The sequence below is a fragment of the Gavia stellata genome, chromosome 8 (genome assembly GCF_030936135.1).
Source record: "Gavia stellata isolate bGavSte3 chromosome 8, bGavSte3.hap2, whole genome shotgun sequence".
NCBI classification, from domain to species: domain Eukaryota; kingdom Metazoa; phylum Chordata; class Aves; order Gaviiformes; family Gaviidae; genus Gavia; species Gavia stellata.
In genome coordinates, this window is record NC_082601.1 from 916,566 (window position 1) to 934,881 (window position 18,316).

The 18,316-nt window shown below is 56.5% G+C and overlaps 1 protein-coding gene across 1 annotated transcript; it reads right to left on the reverse strand.

Annotated features, from left to right (window-relative positions):
• Window positions 1-1,462: 1,462 nt before the first annotated feature.
• GALNT5 (polypeptide N-acetylgalactosaminyltransferase 5) lies at window positions 1,463-17,724 on the reverse strand. Its single transcript, XM_059820494.1, has 11 exons — window positions 17,504-17,724; window positions 16,457-16,918; window positions 11,603-11,769; window positions 10,202-10,321; window positions 9,604-9,739; window positions 9,106-9,225; window positions 8,491-8,608; window positions 7,965-8,288; window positions 4,386-4,466; window positions 3,434-3,599; window positions 1,463-1,610 (listed from the first exon to the last, which is right to left on the reverse strand). Exons 1-11 carry the CDS (start codon window positions 17,722-17,724, stop codon window positions 1,474-1,476), a joined length of 2,052 nt encoding a protein of 683 aa, XP_059676477.1. The 3' UTR covers window positions 1,463-1,473.
• Window positions 17,725-18,316: the final 592 nt, after the last annotated feature.

The following is an 18,316-nucleotide window of genomic DNA, read 5'->3' on the forward strand; positions in this document are numbered from 1 at the left end:
CTGCCTGGGACGCATTGGTGTTCTATATCCTGGATGTCACTGTCCTGTCACAGCAGAATTTATTCTCCTATCAAATCTGTCCCTTCAGAAACTGGTGATGGCTTCTGGAGATAAGAAGTTTCACAGTAAGAAAAAAACGTGCCCGTGACAGTAAGTTCAGAGGGACTGTCGGTGTGTGGAGCCTGGCCACCCCATGCAGCCCAGGCTGTGTGGCGGCTGGTGCTGGGCGAGGTCTCATCACGCTGTGTTCACCTCTGCAACAGTTCCCGTGAAACGCACGTGCATGCACACAGACTTGTCTTCTGCAGCCCTTTTTGAGGAAAAGCCCTCACTGAGTTCAGCGGGCATTTTCATCCATCCTGAGCACTAGCAGGTAGAAGCTTTGGGTTGTGAGATGTTCTGCCAGAGGTCTCTGCCCTCCCTCGAGCGACAGCGGGGGGATACTGCGATGGGGAGAGCTGCCTGGCCTGCGCTGCTGGTGGGTAAAGCTTTCCTTGGGAAAGCCCTGGCAGGAGCAGGGCAAGCCCCTGCTTGGGGCTGCACTGGGCTCTGGCACAGGCACCAGTGCGACCCAATGCCCCGGTGCCATCCGGGGGCCAAGGAAAGCGGCAGTGGTCCCGGGGGAGCCCCGAAAAAGCCATGGGGGCTCGGGGACACGGCTGGGACCTCGGCAGCCCCAGGGTGGGGACAGCCTGGCCACCCTGGGACGAGGTGCTCCCCAGCTGGCCTCTGGTGCATGCCACTGGCAAGAAGCAGGATAAGCCCCCGGTTTGCCTCCCTGGCAGCTTCTCTCACCTCTAAGCAAAGCAAGGCACACATGTCCTCGCTGTCCACAGGGCGGGGGCAAGGCGTGCTTGCTGCTTCTTCCGCAGCCCCTGTTTATCGACCCACGTTTGCCTCCCATTATTAAAAGAAGGCTTTTTCGACAAGCAATCGATTCCTAACGGAACCCTGATACTTATCTGTCAGAGGCAACCGGTCCCACAGGGCAGGATCCTGCAGCCAGACCCAGCACGGGCATGTTGGATGGATTTTTTTTTTTAATGCATTGGTCAATAAATTTCCATTTTCTGTGGAAGAATAAGCAGCCCTATTTGCTGTTTACAGACTACAGAGCCCTGGAAGTATTTCTGTAGCTTATGCTGTTGTCCGGGGGGAACTGATGAAGGTTTGCTTATGGCAGGATGGGGGACTTCAGAAAATATTTCCATTTGATAATACAAAAAATTATTTGAGTTTTTGCCAAAGTCTCCCACAGTGAGGGAAAAACACGCCTACCTGTTTCAGACGTTGTTAAACCAGATGTGCTGCTCTTGGTATTCTGATCTCTCAATATGCTGGTTTAAATTATGGATTTCAATTATCATTTGGAAATGAACTTCCAGTTTTGTAATTGCTGTCACAAGTCGCACAGATGTCCTTGCTGAATTCACAAGATGAAAACACAGCGTTTCTGGTTCAACTGTGTTCCCTTCAGTCTGCATAGTAATTGCCAAACTGCCACTTTTGATAAGGATTTGCAGAGTCACAGGCATTTACCCTCAGGGATTTGTCAGAGGGATCCACTTCCAAGCATGCCGGCTGCTGGAGGTGCTCTGAGACGATGTGGTCTGTCTGCAGGGGAGAGAGAGAGGGCTTTAGGTAGCAGGACTCATGCAGCAGCAGCTCTATTTTTCCACCAAGAAAGCTTGATTCTTTACAGTGTGCCCTTTTTTTTGCATTTCCCTAATATGTAAGCTCTCTTTGCTAACTTACAGGGATTTTTGGGTGGGATCCACAGCCTGCACCTGTTGCTGAGCCAGGATCATACCACACCTTCTGTGCTTCGTGGCTTTTCGTTCACTGGAAATGGAAAAATTAGTTCTCTCGCTGTGTGAGTGGTAATTACCATGCGAAAGAAATCACTCCAGATGGTATTTGCAATATAGGGGAACGTATGGCAGGAGACTGATTTTAGTAATTTGGAGTTTCTCGGCCGATGAACTCAAAGCACGTTTACTGTGCTGAAAAGGATATTAGGTAATTCAGCACTGAAGTTCAAATGCTGGGGCAGTAAATTGCATTATGAAAGAACGAAGAGTCTGATCTCCATCCTTTTGCTTTTCACATCTGCCCGGCTTTAGCTGCTTAACCCACGTGGCCAGCAAGGCGATGCTGCGAGTGCTGCCAAAGTTAAGGGTCATTTCCGTGTCACTGCTTAGCACTGCAGCGTTTCTTATGACCATTTTGCTAACACCTAGATGAAATAGTCCTGAAATGACATGTAGAGTCTTGTCTGGGCAAAAGTTGGATCTTTGTGCATATAGTAAATGCACTTCACATCAATAATACAACACAATGACTGTGACATCAGAAGGTAAAGCATTGTAATTCCTTTGGTCAGCGTTCACCAGCCATTGAGCTGTTCTCTTCAGACTTCCTGTTGCTGGCACCAGTAAAGGCTGATGCAACCATATCGACCGAGGCTGCCTGTCCCAGGGAGTGTGTCGGTGCCCGTGCCTTCGGGTGGCCAGACCCATCCCCTGCCGCGGCTGGGAGCATCTGCCTGTGCCCAGCCCCCTGTTCTGGCAGGGACCACAGAATACATCTAACGCATGGCTCGAGGCGAGCTCAGGCTGGAACAGGAGACAAAAACTGCCTGTGCACTAATAATGCTGTCTGGACTCCTAAGTGGATGACAATTTTCATGTATTTTTCACAAAACACACAAGGTAAGCCTTGGCCCTGCAGCGTTCTGGCTTTGAAAGATTTTTTTTTTTCAGACTAAAGAGGAATGGGAACTTGTCGATATGATGAGTGTGTAACTTAGCTACATTTTTTCTTTCTTAAATTAAGAGTCTGTCTTTCTTAAAGTATGCCATTTCATAGCATTTTGGACAACTACTTACACCAGGCTGACAGAGATACAGTCGCGACTCTCTTTCTTTTTGCAGTGCAGGTAATAAATGTAAGCATCCATTCTTTTCCTTTTCATAAATGCTTTCTTTCAAAAAACCACTGTGAGCTGAATGCCAATCAATATCAAGTAATCTCCATGTAAGTGCTATCGACAGTTTCTATGTAAAACCGGGATGTTTTGCTACTGCTGCGCAGGCAGCGGCAGAGCCGTGCCAAAGCGAATGCCTTGGCATGACCAGGGGCTCCCCAGCCCCTCGGCACGTGGCGTTGGGGTGTCGGGATGCACGTCACTTGGACGGATGCAACCTAATGGCAGGGCGTGCGTCTCTTTGCCCACCAGGAAAGGCAGCGGTGCCAGGGGACTAACACTTAACTTCAGGTGAAGAGATGGCTTTGGCAAAGCCAGGACCAGAGGGCCAGGGTACACCCCGCACCTTGCACCGGGCTGCAGCTACCCATCGGTTTGCAGGCTGGCACGCTAACCCAAACCAGGGATCACGGGCCGTGGCAAGGGCTGTCCTTGCCAGCGCTTCACTTACCAGCTCTGGCTGGAAGGCGGCCAGCGACCGGTGCAGCCACGTCAGGCTGTGGCTCCTGCCCTCGCAGCGGTGCAGGCCCAGTGCGCCTGCAGTGCCGGCCGGGGCGATGCAGAGCTCTCCGTGCTGGATCAGCCTCAGCCAGGTGTAGTTGAACTTTTGGTTCTGTGGGAGGAGACCGGGGAGAGCTGTGACTCCGCTCGCCTTCCCCCCGGCGGGGCTGGCTGCTCAGAGAAGGCAAGCAGCTGGCAGAGGCTGTCCTCGCCTTCCTCCTGCCCTCACCCTGGACTGGGGGATAAGGAAAGCTGTGATCTATGGGAAGACTCTTCCTATGGATTTGCAGAGCTAAAAGGCTCAGGTCAGCTGCAGTGCAGGCTCTGGGAGTGACTCCTGCCGCAGCAGCCCGGATCCCAAACCCAACTGCTGTGCATTCCTCTGCGCTGCCACCTCCCCTGGCTGCACCCTGGTGCTGGGGTGCAAACGGATCAATCCCCGCACACGACAGGGCCCCGAGCCGCACGCTAGCCTGTGCCAGTGGTGAGCGGGGAGCTGCCTAAGAAACACTGCCTGTAAAGGACAGGAGAGGTTGTCCACAGCAGCTGCGTCCCATCTAGTGACAGACTGCAGCTGGATGTTTTGCAGCAGCACAGCACAAAACACAGGCTTGCATTTACATGTTTTTCCCCATGTTCACATGCAGGCTTATGGCTTTATCAAACTTTCCTACTCCAGCTGAATTTGCTGGTTTTGGGGTTGTTGCTTGGCTACAGGCTTTGCAAACAGAGGCAATTCCTGCCCCTCGCTGCTCCCAGGCATCGTTTGGCCATGTCCCCCAGCGGGAAGGACTCCATCAGCTCCTGGGGAGAGGGCAGGTCACCATGGGGAGGTACAGGAACTCTATGCCATGCACTAAAAATAGTATTACATACTCAGTACGCAGGGTATCCTTACCTTGTTGTTAACATCGCACGCCTCAAAAGCTAGAGTAGTGTTTTCCACAGTGATGCATCTTGCCGTGGCTACGTTAACAAGCTAGAAAATAGCACCAAAATGCAAATTTAGACATAAATTCCCAAGAAAGAGGAGAGGCTGTTACACTGCAATCATGGGACACTGATTAATACTGTCCACTTAACTGAGGGAAGCAGAGATGATGTGTCATAGTCCTTAGAGGGGTCTGTAAATGCACATGTGGTCCACTACATATGTTTTTCTACTGAGAGAAGCTTGAAACTAGCCCTTTCCAGAAACGTTCAAGGCTGGATGAGACATGTTCTTTTTTGGCATTTTTTTTGAACATAGCTCATGTTCCTGTTCTGCAAATCCCCAAAACAACAGCTCCCAACAATAACAACTGCAGAATCCCTTCCCGTTACCACATCGTGAAGGAGGCGAGCAGCTACTGTGCGCAGCTGATGTAAGCGCCCAGCGGTCCCATCCCAGCTCCGGACAGTCCCATCCCAGCTGGGGCACGGGGCCCTGGGCTCCGGCAGCCTGCCACGGACCCTGCGGCTGGTCCCAGGGAATGTAAAGGATATACATCAGTATATGTGATGTGCTTGGTGCCTCACCCCGAGGTAACTCTTCCTGTTTTCCACCCAGGTTGGTTGTCTTGGTACCTGTCATCAATGCGGAAATGCAGCTGTGGTCCCCCAAAGTGGGGAACCCCGGCAGGCCCATCATCATTAAGCTGTTTTTAACTAAGCTGCTGTTACCTTGTGCTGGTGGGGAGAACGAGAGGACGAGTGAGCACTGCACCCTAGGCAGTGCAGACCAGATCTTTCTCTAAGTGAGCGTATGCGGCCCTCAGCCATCTTCCTCCTCGCCGCTTGCTGCGAGGGAGCGTCAGGCTCTGCTCCTCCGCTCCGCTTCTCTTTGCTCTTTGTCCCTGCAGCCATCCCCCACCGGTGAGCCGGCACCCCACCGCCTGCATGTGTGCTCTGCAAGAGGCATTTTCTTAACACTGTTTGTACAGCGTGTTCCGAGGATGCTCAGGAGTACGGGAGATTATATGGGAAAGCTGAAAACACGGGACTGAGCTCTGCCAGCCCCCTCTGGTTCCTGGGCTGAAGCCCACCGCATTACAGGGACTCACGGCCATGGAGGGCTTGGTCGGCTGCAGTCTGCAGGCACCGGCACTGGCTCCTCAGATGACCCCGGCGGTGCTTCAGTCGGGGCTGCTCACATCTTCAACTCCTTGCAAATGCCGTTCCTTCTCCTTCTTTCAAAACTTTTGAAGAAGTTACGAATTAATCCCAGTGAATAAATAAGCTATTCAGAAAACAGTTCTCAAGTAACTTTGGATAGCATTCAGCACAGCTGGAATTTGCAGAGCTAGCTGAAAAACAGATTTTCTGCCCTATTAAGTTTTGAGAACGAAGATAAAAGAGTGATTCAGGTGGCCTGAATCAGGACAAAGCAAGGCAACATCTTGAAAATTTTCACAAACACCCCTAAAAAGGTGAGGTTTTGGTTCAGTTGAAACAGAGGTCTCTCTATATGGTCTAACTGCTTTGCACTGAATTTGACATTACATTTTATTGCTCTGATTGAAACAAAAGAGCTGAAAAAGTGAATATTTCTCAAGAAATGCCTATTTCTTTACATTCTCAGGACTATTACTGCCAATTCTTTTTACAAAATGTCACTTAAGCTGATGTTTCTCTGAAGCCTTCAGTCTAATCCAAACGGTGCTTTCTAGAAGGCAATGCAGGGATGCGGGCTTTCAGCCAGACAAGTTGCGGAGCGGCTGCCCCAGCAGACAGCCCTCGGTACGCGTGCCTGCAGCTGCTCTGAGCAGTGAATGGCCGCTGCTGCCACGCCAAGACCAACAGACACATCTGAACGGATGCACAGCTCTTAATCCGCTAAAATGCCCGAACCCAGCAGTTTCCTGTAGCTTTTCCGTGAGTGCCAAGAGGTCACCCAGAGGAAGCACGGTGTCCCTCCCTGCGCTCTTTGCAGAGCTACCCTCCCACACTTTCATGGCTCGATCATAAAAGTAACGCACCGGCTGCGGCTGGCAGAGAGCCTGACTTGATCCCTAGAGATCCCTGGGACGGGGAGCCTTCACGTTACGCCCTTGGCCCGCAGACAAGCCTGAAATGCGACCAAATGGTTGCTGGGCTTTTTCCTGGCTCCCGGACTGGCCAGTGCAGTGAGCGGAGGCCGTGCGCCCTGGCAAGGACGGAGGGGACAGGCAGTTCTTGTTCTCGCTCCCCCGGCCGTGCCAGTCCTGTGGTCACCGGCTCCTGGCCACCTCCGCTTGGCAAGTGTCGCTCCTGCCGCAGCACTGGGGGACGGGGATGGGCGGCGAAGGCAGCAACCCCTTTATTTTTCATTCCTGGCATCGCTGTAATTTTTCTGACAAACCAGATATTTTACTTCTGTTATTGCAATTATAACGGGTTTGGAATCAATGTTGTATCTTTTCTGGGCAGAGCTTCCAAGGTTTCTGAACGTTCAAAGCAGCAGCTGATACTCTGCTGAGGCTCAGGGCTGGGCCAAATTCAGAACCCGCGTTTTGTTCTTGTTTAATTCACCTTTTCACAGAATCACAGAATCACTACGGTTGGAAAAGACCTGTCAGGTCATCAAGTCCAACATCAACCAACCCCACCATGCCCACTGATGTCCCGCAGTGCCACGTCCACGCGTTCCCTTTAGCGCTGGAGAGGCGGCACTGACCACCCGCGGAGGAGCTGCACCAGCAGGCCCCGGGGCCGCAGAGCCCGCGGGTTCCCCAGGGAGGGCGGAGGAGGAAGGCCGCCTCACCCGGCTCCGCTCCCCCTCAGCCGGCACGGGGCTGGCGGGGCGCAGAACCGAGCCCACAAGGCGCTTCAAGGCGCCCCCCGCCCGCCGGCCCCTCCCGAGGCGCCGGCCTCAGCGGCGCGGGGGCACGGCCAGGCCTCTGCCGGGCGCCCGCAGGCAGCACCCGCGGAGCGGCGGGTTTCTGCTGCGCTCTGCTGGCGGCTGCGCGCCGGTACAGGCCCTGCCCGCGCCCCGCCACAGGCCCTGCCCGCGGCCCGGTACAGGCCCTGCCCGCGCCCCGCCACAGGCCCTGCCCGCGGCCCGGTACAGGCCCTGCCCGCGCCCCGCCACAGGCCCTGCCCGCGGCCCGGTACAGGCCCTGCCCGCGCCCCGCCACAGGCCCTGCCCGCGGCCCGGTACAGGCCCTGCCCGCGCCCCGCCACAGGCCCTGCCCGCGCCCCGCCCGGGCCCCCGGAGGCACTCCCCCTCCCGCCGCGGCCGCACCGCCCTGCAGGGGGCACTGCCCCGGGGGCACTTCCCTGTGCCGGGGCTGCTCATGGGGCGCTCAAACCGGCTCTCCCCCGGGAAACCGTCCCGTGGAATTGGGACCTGTTCCTTTACAAAACGGGGAATCCAGACCACCGCCCACACTAACTCTTCAAAAGCGCTGCCAAGCGCTGGGGAAGCCGCTCAGAGGCAGCACACCGCGCTGCCACGAGACCCGAGCCAGCCACCGACCACGCGCCCAAAGGAAGGGCGGCGAGCCATGTGGGTACGCACCAGCCCGCTGGCCTTAACCAGGGGAGCCTCCAGGTCCGGGTAGACGTTCTCCAGGTACCACCGGAAACTTCTGCACTGAAGCTTCTTTCGCAGTTGGATTTGTTGGGTCAGGTCGCCGACATCCAGGTTTTTCAAGACTAAGTGGTAAGCGTGGCCGTAGAACAACTCCTTGTACTCGTCCAGCCAGACCTCCGCGACGCGGGCCAAGTTCCTCTCCACCGTTCTCACCCGGTCTTTCGGGAAGGAATAAGGATTGTCGTTCCTGAAAATATGCCCGACTCGGGAGCACGGAACAATCTCAATCTCTCCCCCACACATCCAGACCTGAGAAACAGAGGTTGCTTTGATAGAACCACGGGCAGATGTCAAGTGCTGGCTTTGGGCAAGCCAGAACAGAAGCAGAGAAGCAAGTGAACTGCCGCAAGGGTTGGGGTCTCCAGCACGGGGCTGCCCCAGGGAGACCCCGGCTGAGCCCCAAGCACCCGAGCCAGGCCGGCAGGGATGCAGGCGTGTGGGCGCGACATACCTTGAATGAAATCTCCATGTTTTCACCTCCCCAAACATCCAGCCCTGGGTCATACATTCCCAGCTCAAAAAAATACTTCTTATCGATGGAAAACAGGCCACCTGCCATGACCGGGCACCTGGGAACAGAGAAGCCACGCGGCATGTCAGCTGGTCGGGAAGTGGTCGTCCCTTTCCCCCTGCTTTGACGAGGGAATCATTGAGAAGCTATGGGCTACTAAATGCTCAGGGACGGCGCCCGAGCCTGCACTTACAGAGGCAGCAAGGACCATCCGATTTGTCACTTCACTGCAGGCTGACAGATGCAACATTAAAATAGATGATATTTGGGTGGCTTTACCCAGTCTGAAAGCCGTAATGGGGCACGGAAGGGAAAAATGCAATGGTACATTCCCCCAGCCCTGGCAGCACTGGTGAAATTCCAGCAGTGCCACAAGAGGTGTGAAAAGCTTGCTGGGCTTTGCCCATCTCTGACGATGCGATTGCCCACAGTGTACCACTGCCTCTGTTGTCCTTACAAGCAAAGAAACATTTGGCCTCGATGGAGCCTTTGTTGTTAAATTATTAACAAAGGAACAGGTTGGTCCACAAAGCTCTCACATTTGCTTTTTTTTACCTTATTATATCAGTTTCCTTGATTTTATTTTTCTCGATGACCTCTTGTGGAATCTGCCTCCATCCAAAATTCATTGGCCAAGTAAAAATCCCACGCTGAAAGTTGTCTACGGTCATGTAACTAAACAGAGAAAAGATCGGGATGACTAATTCTGAGTCACATTCCTGATTGAAATGTCACCCTTAATGAGTGAAGATGAGTATCTGTACATAATTATAACAGGATTTTAACAAATTTCATCAGGAATCCTCTTCATGTACTAAAAGTCATGAAAAAGGGAAAAGGTGCGTGCAATAAATGAAGGGGCCACGTCCACTGCTAATGTTAATTTCTGGTGTACAGCAATGTTACATATCCCTTGCGAAACGCTGCTGAAGGCCAGTTAGGATGTTTGGACCTGTGTCTTGCTATAATTAATGTGTTGGTGGTCCCAGTAAGAGGTTTTGCTCAAGCCGCTGGCATGGATTTTGGGTTTCCCGGGGGCGCGAGCCACCTTACCTCATGTCTTTGTCACTGATGACCTCGATGACGGGGCAGGCAACCTTGGCCCGGCTCAGGCGGACCCTCTCCAGCAGCGGCTCCAGCCACCCCACGTTGCACTCCACGTGCGAGTCCAGGAACGTCAGGACGGCACCTGCGGCAGAGGCCGGGGCAGCATCAGGCCTCAGGTGCCCTGACCCCTCCCACGCCGGTCTCCCCGCGGGCTCGGGGTGCTGCTGACGGTGCCACAACCCCCCCTGGCTCCCCAAACCCTCCCAGCCATAGCCCAGAGCATGTTTTCACTGCTCGGCCATCGCGGCCCGCGGAGTGAAGCGGGGCAGCTCCCGGCAGAAATGGGTTTCGGTGCCGACACAGCCCAGCCTGCGCAGGCCATGGAGCCGGGGCAGAACAGCTGGACATCCCGACTGCAGCTTGCCAGGGCCGTGCTGAGGTGCCGGACAAGCTGCAGCTCACCCCCTTGTCAGACCCTTGTGCTTTGCATAGGGAAAAGATGCCCTTAGTTCATGAGGAGGGGACTAAAACTCAGTGCTGGAGATGGGCTTATCGGCACCGCCGGGGGGGCCCAGACAGCGCTGCAAAATGTCTTTCATCCTACCTTTGGCGATCTCCGCTCCCGCCAGTCTGGCCCGTATTAGACCATGCCTCTCCTTGAGACGGAGGATCTTCACTTTTGGGAACCGCGACATGTATTTGTCCAGCTTCTCCTTGAGGTACTCTGCAGAGAAGGAGAAGGAGAGGGCGAGGTTGACTTCCCCCTTTCACACCTACTTCCAGGGGTGAAAAGCAGCAGGCAGATTTTCTCTGGAAGCACCTCCAGGACACGCAAGGGCCTCACTGGTGCTCTTTGGTTTTCTAGCTGTTTGCATTTCAAAGGCCAGTTAAAAGCTTTGAAAGGCCCCAAAGATGAGACATTTGCGGATAGGTTTGTAGGTTATTGCTGCTGCTACGTGGATTACAGCAAGAGCACAGCTCTCCGTAATTCACCCGCACTCACGAGGTTTCGGTTGCAAACCCAGCGTTTCAGATGTTCACTGGCTAACGAGCAGATACAAAGGGAAGCCACAGGGAGAAAGTAAAGAGGAAACTTAAAAAGATGCTTTTGAGGGGAAATGGTATGAATATGTTTTAATGATTATTTTAAAAATTAGCAAACTGAGTATTTTTCCTCCTTTTTGCACCTATTGTCTTGTTGCATTGTAGGGTCTTTGTATGCGTGGCATGAGCTCTGAAGTTTGTCTGAGACAGCACTTTCCCTGAAGAACCAGCAGTTGGAAAATTACATCATTCCTAAATTTTTAAGGGCTGAAGTCAGCAGAGAGTCAAAGCATTACAAAGCAGAGGTTCAATATAATCTGAAATGCCTGTGAGCATGCATGCAAAGCCACTGTGCACGTGCAGATGCCCGGCTCACCACCGCTTTTACTGCAACTACCCCGTCCTCTGAGCAAGCTGGGAAGTGCGTGCTGTTCCTCCCCTGCCGCCAGCACTGAAAACACAGGGCACTTGTCTGGAACTGCACAGAGAAGGGTGACACTGTCTATTTTATAAACGCACAAGCCCTCAAGCCAGGATGCCCTGAAGATGCACGGGTTGGGTGCGACCCAGCTCCCTGGTGCTCCTGGACCGCAGTGCCTCCGGCAGCCTCCGGCACACGTGCGAAGCAGCGCACGAGCGTAAACTTAGCGATGCGCAGCTGTAAATGTAGCAGCTGTTTAACTGAGTGAACTGGGATGGGAGAGACGTGAATGATAAAGTCTGGCAGAGTGTTGGGCAAGAGCCGCAGCTCGATCTGCCACAGCCACCCCCCCCAGCGCCCATCTGGCCTCTGATCCCCCGCATCTGGAAAGATCACAGTGCAGACTGGGGACGCAATTCAGTACATCGAAAGGAGAAAATGCGATTTCCTTCTGCTATTCAGAATTGAATTACAGAGAACAAATTGTATTTTGGCCTCAAGTTATATTGGTTTCATAAAGGTAGAAGAAGCTTCACCTACCTTTAGTGCTGAAGTCGTCCACCAAAATGACTTCTTCAATCAGGTGCGGAGGAGATCTGCTGAGGACGCTGTGAACGGAGCGGAGGAGGGTGGACCACACTTCATCCACGAAGCACATGATGATGGTGGTGGTCGGGAGGTCGTCATGAACCCACTGCTCGGAGCACCTGGAACGGCAACACGTGCTCACAGGCAACGGCCGGCTGCACTCCTGAAAATCTCCAGGGTTTGTTGGGAAAATACGCAGGGAGGGGGGAATTGCCAAATGTGAAACACAAAGGCAAACCCCTGCAATGGGATTTTGTCGGGAGAGGGAGCAGAGGGGTGAGCGGGGGGTACTCCCCACACAGCCCTGGGGCCCCTCTCGTGGGCAGCCCTGTAGGATAGGATGCACTCACTCCTTTCTAACAGGGACTTCTTTTTTCCTCCCTACCCCCGGGTGATATCTCCTTTCCGTGAGCAAACAGTGCAAAGACCCCAGGGAGCGAGACCAATCCCAGCTCTGCACCACTGGCCTCAGGGACTCCTGCAGGGAAAGGATCCCCGTGCGCAGGGTGCCCTCCCGCGATGCTCTGAGCACCCGCAGGGCTTGGGATCCCAGCCTGCGTGAGATAGCCTCGCTGGAAAAAAAGAATCAGTATTATGTTCAAAATGCAGGGAAATGGCCATTTCCATGAAGGGTCACTCAGCACAACAACTTGTCCAACATGCAGAGAGCAAGGAAAAGTTGCCCAGTCCAACTTCTGCACCTAACTCAGGGGACCGTGGAGGATGGGAAAACACTCAAGCATCCAAATTTCACGTAAGACAGTACTGGCGGGTCCGCTCCCTAAGCACCCCATATCTCCCATCCTGAGTGCCCACACCTCCCCAGGGACGCCCCGGCCCGGCTGGCCATGCCCCGAGCCCATGAGCAGGGGCTCCGAGTGGCGCCTGCTTCCCTCACAAACAGCCAGCGATAGGCATCGGCGGATCCGAGGGGGCGATAAAATTTCTCCTGTGTCTATGAGTTTGCCATTTTATTCTGTGACAGCCAAAAAATGCAACGGCTGGGTCAGGCCTGTGTCTTCAGTGTTTGAACAAAAGGTCGATGAGCAGCTTTTCTCATCTTCCATTTGCAATTCAAGCACCGCTTTGCTGCGTGCCTTGGGGAGCAGGGCTCCCTCAGCTCTCCTATCTCCGAGTGGATCTCCCGGCTTGCAGAACGCCTGGCAGTTTCTCCCCCTGACCGGACGGTTTATCCCAGCATACCCAGGAACTGCTGGGATCTGCTTTCTCTCTCTTGTCAATAAGCTGATAGCAGGTTTTTCTCTCTTGTCCTTCCAGAGCAGACCTGCAGGGAGGACAGGCACCAGCCTATCTGCGGGTGCAGAAAATTAATTTCTCGGTGATGAAAACACTGTTCACTCTGCTGTCAACAACAGACAGAAAACAGGGACAGTATATGGGAGCATATGGAAAATTGACTTCTTTTTCTGTCTCAGTGAATGGGCCCTCGGGTTCCGCTGGTGCCTCCTCAGCTGCTGACACCAGGGCACTGTGCAGCTCAGAGAAGAAAATTCAGAGGTATTTCAGGGCTTTGCAGCTAATCAGAAGCGCTCTGGGTAAGTGAAAATAAGCTCAGAATTACTCTCTGTCACAATCCTTGGGACGTGTCTTTCCTTCTCCTTGCCTGCTTCACCTGTGCAGTGGCCAGGGCTGGCTCAGCCAGGAGGTGACATGCTGTTTGATACGGTTTGGTTGGAAACCCTAACAGTGTTGGCCCGTGGAGATGGGACCTCTCTGCAGCGCAGGGGGGTGGTTGGGGCATGCGGGCAGGACTCCCGGGGCTGATGGAGAGAAGGCAGGGCCTGAACTGCTGGGGATGTCGCTTGCAAGAAGCAGACAGATCAACAAGGGACAGCAAAACTAGGAGAAAAGAGATGAATTTGTCATTGCTCTCTACAGCAAACCCAAGGAGGCAGCTCACAGGGGGAGGAGGGACAGAGGCCGTGGATAAAGCAGGAGACACCTGCCGAGCACAACAGCTTTCATTGCATGGAGAGAGGGATGCGAGAGCAGCTGAGAAAACGCAGCTGAGACCCAAGCCGTGAAGGCTGCGTGCAGTGAGGCAGTACCTGTTAAGAGGACTTTTCTATTTAACCCCTTCGTTAGCAGCAAATGGGCTCTTGGACAAAGCCTGTGTGTACACCCGGGCAGCTGGAAAGTGTCTGCGCGAAACCTCAAACTGAGGATCTTTTTCTCCCTTCTTACCTAAAAAAGGAGGATTTCTAGGCAGAGAGCAGTGGGTTTGTTATTGTTGACCCCCAGCTAAAGATATTTCACAATGTCCTGTGTGAGTTTGGGCTCCGTTTCTTTCCTAGCTATATACATATATGTAAATACACATACATTTTTTATATACGCGTATATAATACTTAATATATATAACTATGTTAAGCAGAAGTTAAATCCTTTTGAAATTCCACCGCTAAACAGGCTTTTAAACAAAAATAGCCAACAGCCTTTACATTCTGTTGACATCACCCTGAAAGTCAGCAAAATGTAGGCTCTTAAGTTGCTAAAGTTGCTTTGGGAAAACGTCACCTTAGATCTGCTGCCCCGAGTTTGGAAGCAGCCTGGCCCTGAAGACCTGAGCCGCAGGGGTGCCCAGCCCCGTCCTCTCCCAGCTGGTGGACGCAGCTGGGGTCCCTCCCCATGCCTGCCGGCACGGGTGCTAACTTACCCAGACCGTACCATGCCACGCAGCATGCGACATTTTTTTTGCCAGGCCAGGAAATCTGTGTCCCTGTCTAAACCCGGATAATTCCATTGTCCCAGAGAAGCATGACGGTAGCTTGGAGAGAGGTCAGAGGCACGCAGGGACCTTTGCTGCTGCGCTGCGATGTTGGGCTGAAACGGGGTCCAGGGCTCCTGAATCATTTAAACAATCTGTGTGGCTTGCCCATCTCACTCCTCTGGCGTGGGACTTCCTACACGCATTTCTGCAGAGGCGCGGTGCTCGGCAAGCACCAGCATGGTAAGTAAAGCTCAGAAAGCAGCAAGCATTGCACACAGACAGGCAGACTGAAGGCTGCAACAGGACAAGTTTCCTGTTGGCCCGATTTCAGTGGTCTAGTCCAGCACTCCAGCAAGGATCACAAGAGGAACTGGAGTCTAAACTAGGAGTGACTGGAAAACTCCAGCAAAAAAGTAACGTGCTGTTTGATCACCAAGAGTTGCCAACAGCCGTTGCTGTGAGCTGGTCCTTACAGCCCAATTTCTGCTGTGCCAACAGGCTGCGGGCAGAGCCTGCACAGGCTCTGCCAGCACCGGGCACCCAGGGGAGCTCCCCACGGCCCCGTGCCCCAGCGCGGCAGCACAGTCCCCAGGCAGCGCTGTGAGGGACGCGCCCCTGTTTGGCCAAGGCGTTCCCTGTGACTCCCCGGACAGCAATGCCGTCTCCTCCCGGGCAGGTGTGTGATTCACCGGAGGCAGGCAGGCTGTGCTCAGGGGCGCTCCTGGGGGGTGGGTTTCTGCTCCACAGCTCCAGGGCTTTGCTGTCAAAGACCAAACACAGTGCTGGCTTTGAGACGCCATGCCTCTTTTTCTGTGCACAGGTGGCTTCTGTAGCTGGCATCTTCTGCCTACCAGAAAGCAGTCCTCGTTGCCTCCCTCCTTCCCTGCCCCATTCCTTCCCGTGCAGGGCCTCACCTCGGCTCACAGGCAAGCACCGACAGCGCTGTGAGAATGTCTGCGCAGTGTCCTGTGGGACGGGGGACGACTCACAGCACAACTCCCATCCCACCGCACCCGTTGTCTGCGAGCGTGGGAAGAGGGACACGGGAGGGTCTCTGCATGAGGCGGGTCTCTCACCTGCCAAGGGGCTGAGAGAGGTTTGCAGCAGGAAAAGCCGAGTACAAGACGAACCTGCCATTTACCTGAACTGGCACCCTCCCTGGACCCTCCCTGCAGCTGTCCAGGCACAGCAGCTCAGGAGAGGGAGCCCCTCCAGCCCCTGACCCCTTCCTTCGGCAAGGTGCTGCCCACACCTTACCCTTTACTTTTCTATGGGGACTACAGGGAGGGAGTGTCTTTTCTCAAGTGCAATACTGAGATTTGCAGAATCAGCTACACATTTCGTGGGGACAGCTGTAACCGAATGACAGTTTTCCAAATCAAAATGCCGTGTCCCTCCCCACGCGTGCCCACACGCCTGGGTTCCCCGAGCCACCTCCGCAGAGCGGGTACCGACCGCAGTGCTCTGCGGCACAAGGACAGCGGTGCCACTGGTCCACAGAGAGAAGCACTCCCAGGGGCGTCCTCCAGACTGCCTCGACTGCAGGCCAGTGTGTGCGCTGTTTAACCAGAGCTCAGCACGTGGCTTTATCTCCTGCAGAGGCTTTCAGAGCCCCAGAGGGCCCTTTGGGCAGGGGAGGCCATTGGGGTGCCTCTGCCTCGAGGGAACGGCAGCAGCAGCTTGCAGGTGTGAGAGCCCCTCAGGGTAGGGGGGGCTTCTGCTGCTGAGACAAATCGATGGGGTGCAGGAGCACTCCAGGAACCAAATGCACGAATATCGAAACCAAACAGTGCTTGGTGCTGCACCTGATAAACCAGGTAGAATGAGCCCCGTTGCCTGCCTCGTGTGCCCCAGCCTCTTTGGACAGCCGGACTTTGCGGGTTACGACGACCTCCAAATTCTACCCAGTTTTACATTTAATAACAAGCTGCTCTTACCTGGAAAGGCAAAAGCCGTCTCACGGCTAGCATGCACGAAGCGAAGGCCTCGGTGCGCCCAGCAGCCCTCCCCGGGAGCCACGGAGCAGGTTCTCAGGGGTGCGGCACAGGTATTTGTGCAGGGGAAGCAGATCTTACCCGGCAGGCCTGGTGTCCACTATAGCTCGGTCTACGGGGATCAAATCGCTGAGGTAGACATTAAAGTTTCCTTCTTTCCATCTACTTTTTGCTTCTTCTTGTTTATCGTCAGGGACTGCAACAGGGTGCCCAAACTGGCCGGGAGCTTGGGGGTCTCTCGGGGCAAGCGTTGCATCCACGGACAAGACCCTGTGTGTGCCGGGGCTGCTCCCGCCTGCCTGCTCCTGCCCGTCCTTGCCAGTGGCGGGTGCCCCGGGAGCTGCTCCTTGCGTCGCACCCAGCGTCCGGCTCCGGCCATCCAGCGCCACAGCCCCGGTGACGGCGTTCGCAGTATGGGCACCATCGCCGTTTTCGCTGGCGAGCTGCCGCTCTGTGCGCTTTTCTTGGCTCTTTGTGAAGTTCCCCGCAGAGTCGGATCCGGGACGCGGGACTGCCGGGCTGCCGGGTTTTAGCCCCTCTTTGCTAATAAGGACGAAGTGGTTTTCGGAGGCAGTTTCTTTCTTTCCCACCTGTGTTTCCTCCTGCCCGGGCAGGGCTCCCAGCCCCGCCGCCCGGGGCGGCAGGCCGGCTCTCCCCGCCGTGCCCGCAGGCCGCTGCCGGCTCCCCTCGGCGGCGTGTCCGGCTGCCGCCACCACCGGCTGCCCGGCCCCGGCCCCGGCCCCGGCCCCGGCCCCGGCCCCGGCCCCGGCCCCGGCCCGCCGTGCGGGCTCGCTGCGCCCGGGAGCCGGCGGGGCTGGGGAAGGGGGCCGGCTGGGAGGCCGCGGGGCGCCGGCCCGCCGCCCGGCTCTGCGTCCCGGGGGGTCTGTTACAAACTCCCCCGCTGCCTTCGACGGGGGGTTGCTCGCTGCCGGTGCCGCTACGGCCCCTGCACCGCCGCTCAGGCGGACAGCCGACCTCGGCGGGGGCAGCCGAGCCCCCGGGGGAGCCGCGGGGCGCTCCTCGCCGTGCCTTCCCCGCTGCCCCCGGCCCCCGCGGGCGGAGGGCGGGGGGCTCGGCGGCCGGGGGGGCTCCCGGCGCCGCCCGCGGCGGAGCCCGGCGGGGTCGGGCCAGGGGCTGCCCGCCGGCGCCTCGGGGCCGCGCCGCAGCCGCGCCCGCTCCTGCCCGCGCCCCTGCCCGCGCCCCGCCGCCTCCTTCAGCAGCCGCCCGCCGGCGTCGCCGAGCGAGAGGCGGAGCGCGGCCATGTCGAGGAGCAGCCAGACGACGGAGGCGGCGAAGACGAACGCCAGCGCTCGCCCGCTGCCGCGGAAGAGCCGCCGCAGCCCGCTCATCCCCGGAGGCCGCCCCGGGCGGGCGCAGAGAGCAGCCGGGCCGCCGCCGCACGCCGTGCCCGGAGGGAGCGGGGAGGCGGGCCGGGGCCGGGGCCGGGGCCGGGCCGGGCCGGGGCTCCTCCCGCCCCACCCAGCGCCGGGAGCCCGCGCTGTAACCCAACACCGGGGCAAACCCGCCCGGCCCGGCCCCGCGAGCTGCGGCCGGCGCTCACCTCCGCCGCCGCCCGCGCCTTAACCCTTCGCGCGGCGCCGCGCTCCCCGCCCGCGGCAGCGCGTCCCGGCGGCCCCGGCGGCCCCGGGCAGCTCCGGCGGCGTTGTGTGCGCGGCCCCGCGCTGGGCTGGCCCGGGGGCGGGCGCAGAAAGGCTCAGGCGGGTTATTCCCGGGGGAACAGGGTGCGAAGGGTCTGTTTTCGTGGTGCGGCGGGGCTCGGGGCGGGGGGCAGGGCAGCCGGGCCAGCCGGGCTGGGAATGCGGATGCAAAGAGGGCTCCGGCTCACAGGGACGCTGCACGCAGCCGGAGCCGTGCGCCCGTAAGTGGTGTACGTGGCAGTTCGCAGAATCACGGAATCACTGAGGTTGGAAAAGACCTGTC

Coding starts and splice junctions, on each gene's coding strand:
- GALNT5 (XM_059820494.1), bottom strand. CDS start 17,724: ATGAGCGGGCTGCGGCGGCTCTTCCGCGGCAGCGGGCGAGCGCTGGCG. Junction 16,919..17,503: donor GCGCCGGCGGGCAGCCCCTG/GCCCGACCCCGC, acceptor CGTCCTTATTAG/CAAAGAGGGGCTAAAACCCG. Junction 9,226..9,603: donor ATCAGTGACAAAGACATGAG/GTAAGGTGGCTC, acceptor TTCTCTGTTTAG/TTACATGACCGTAGACAACT.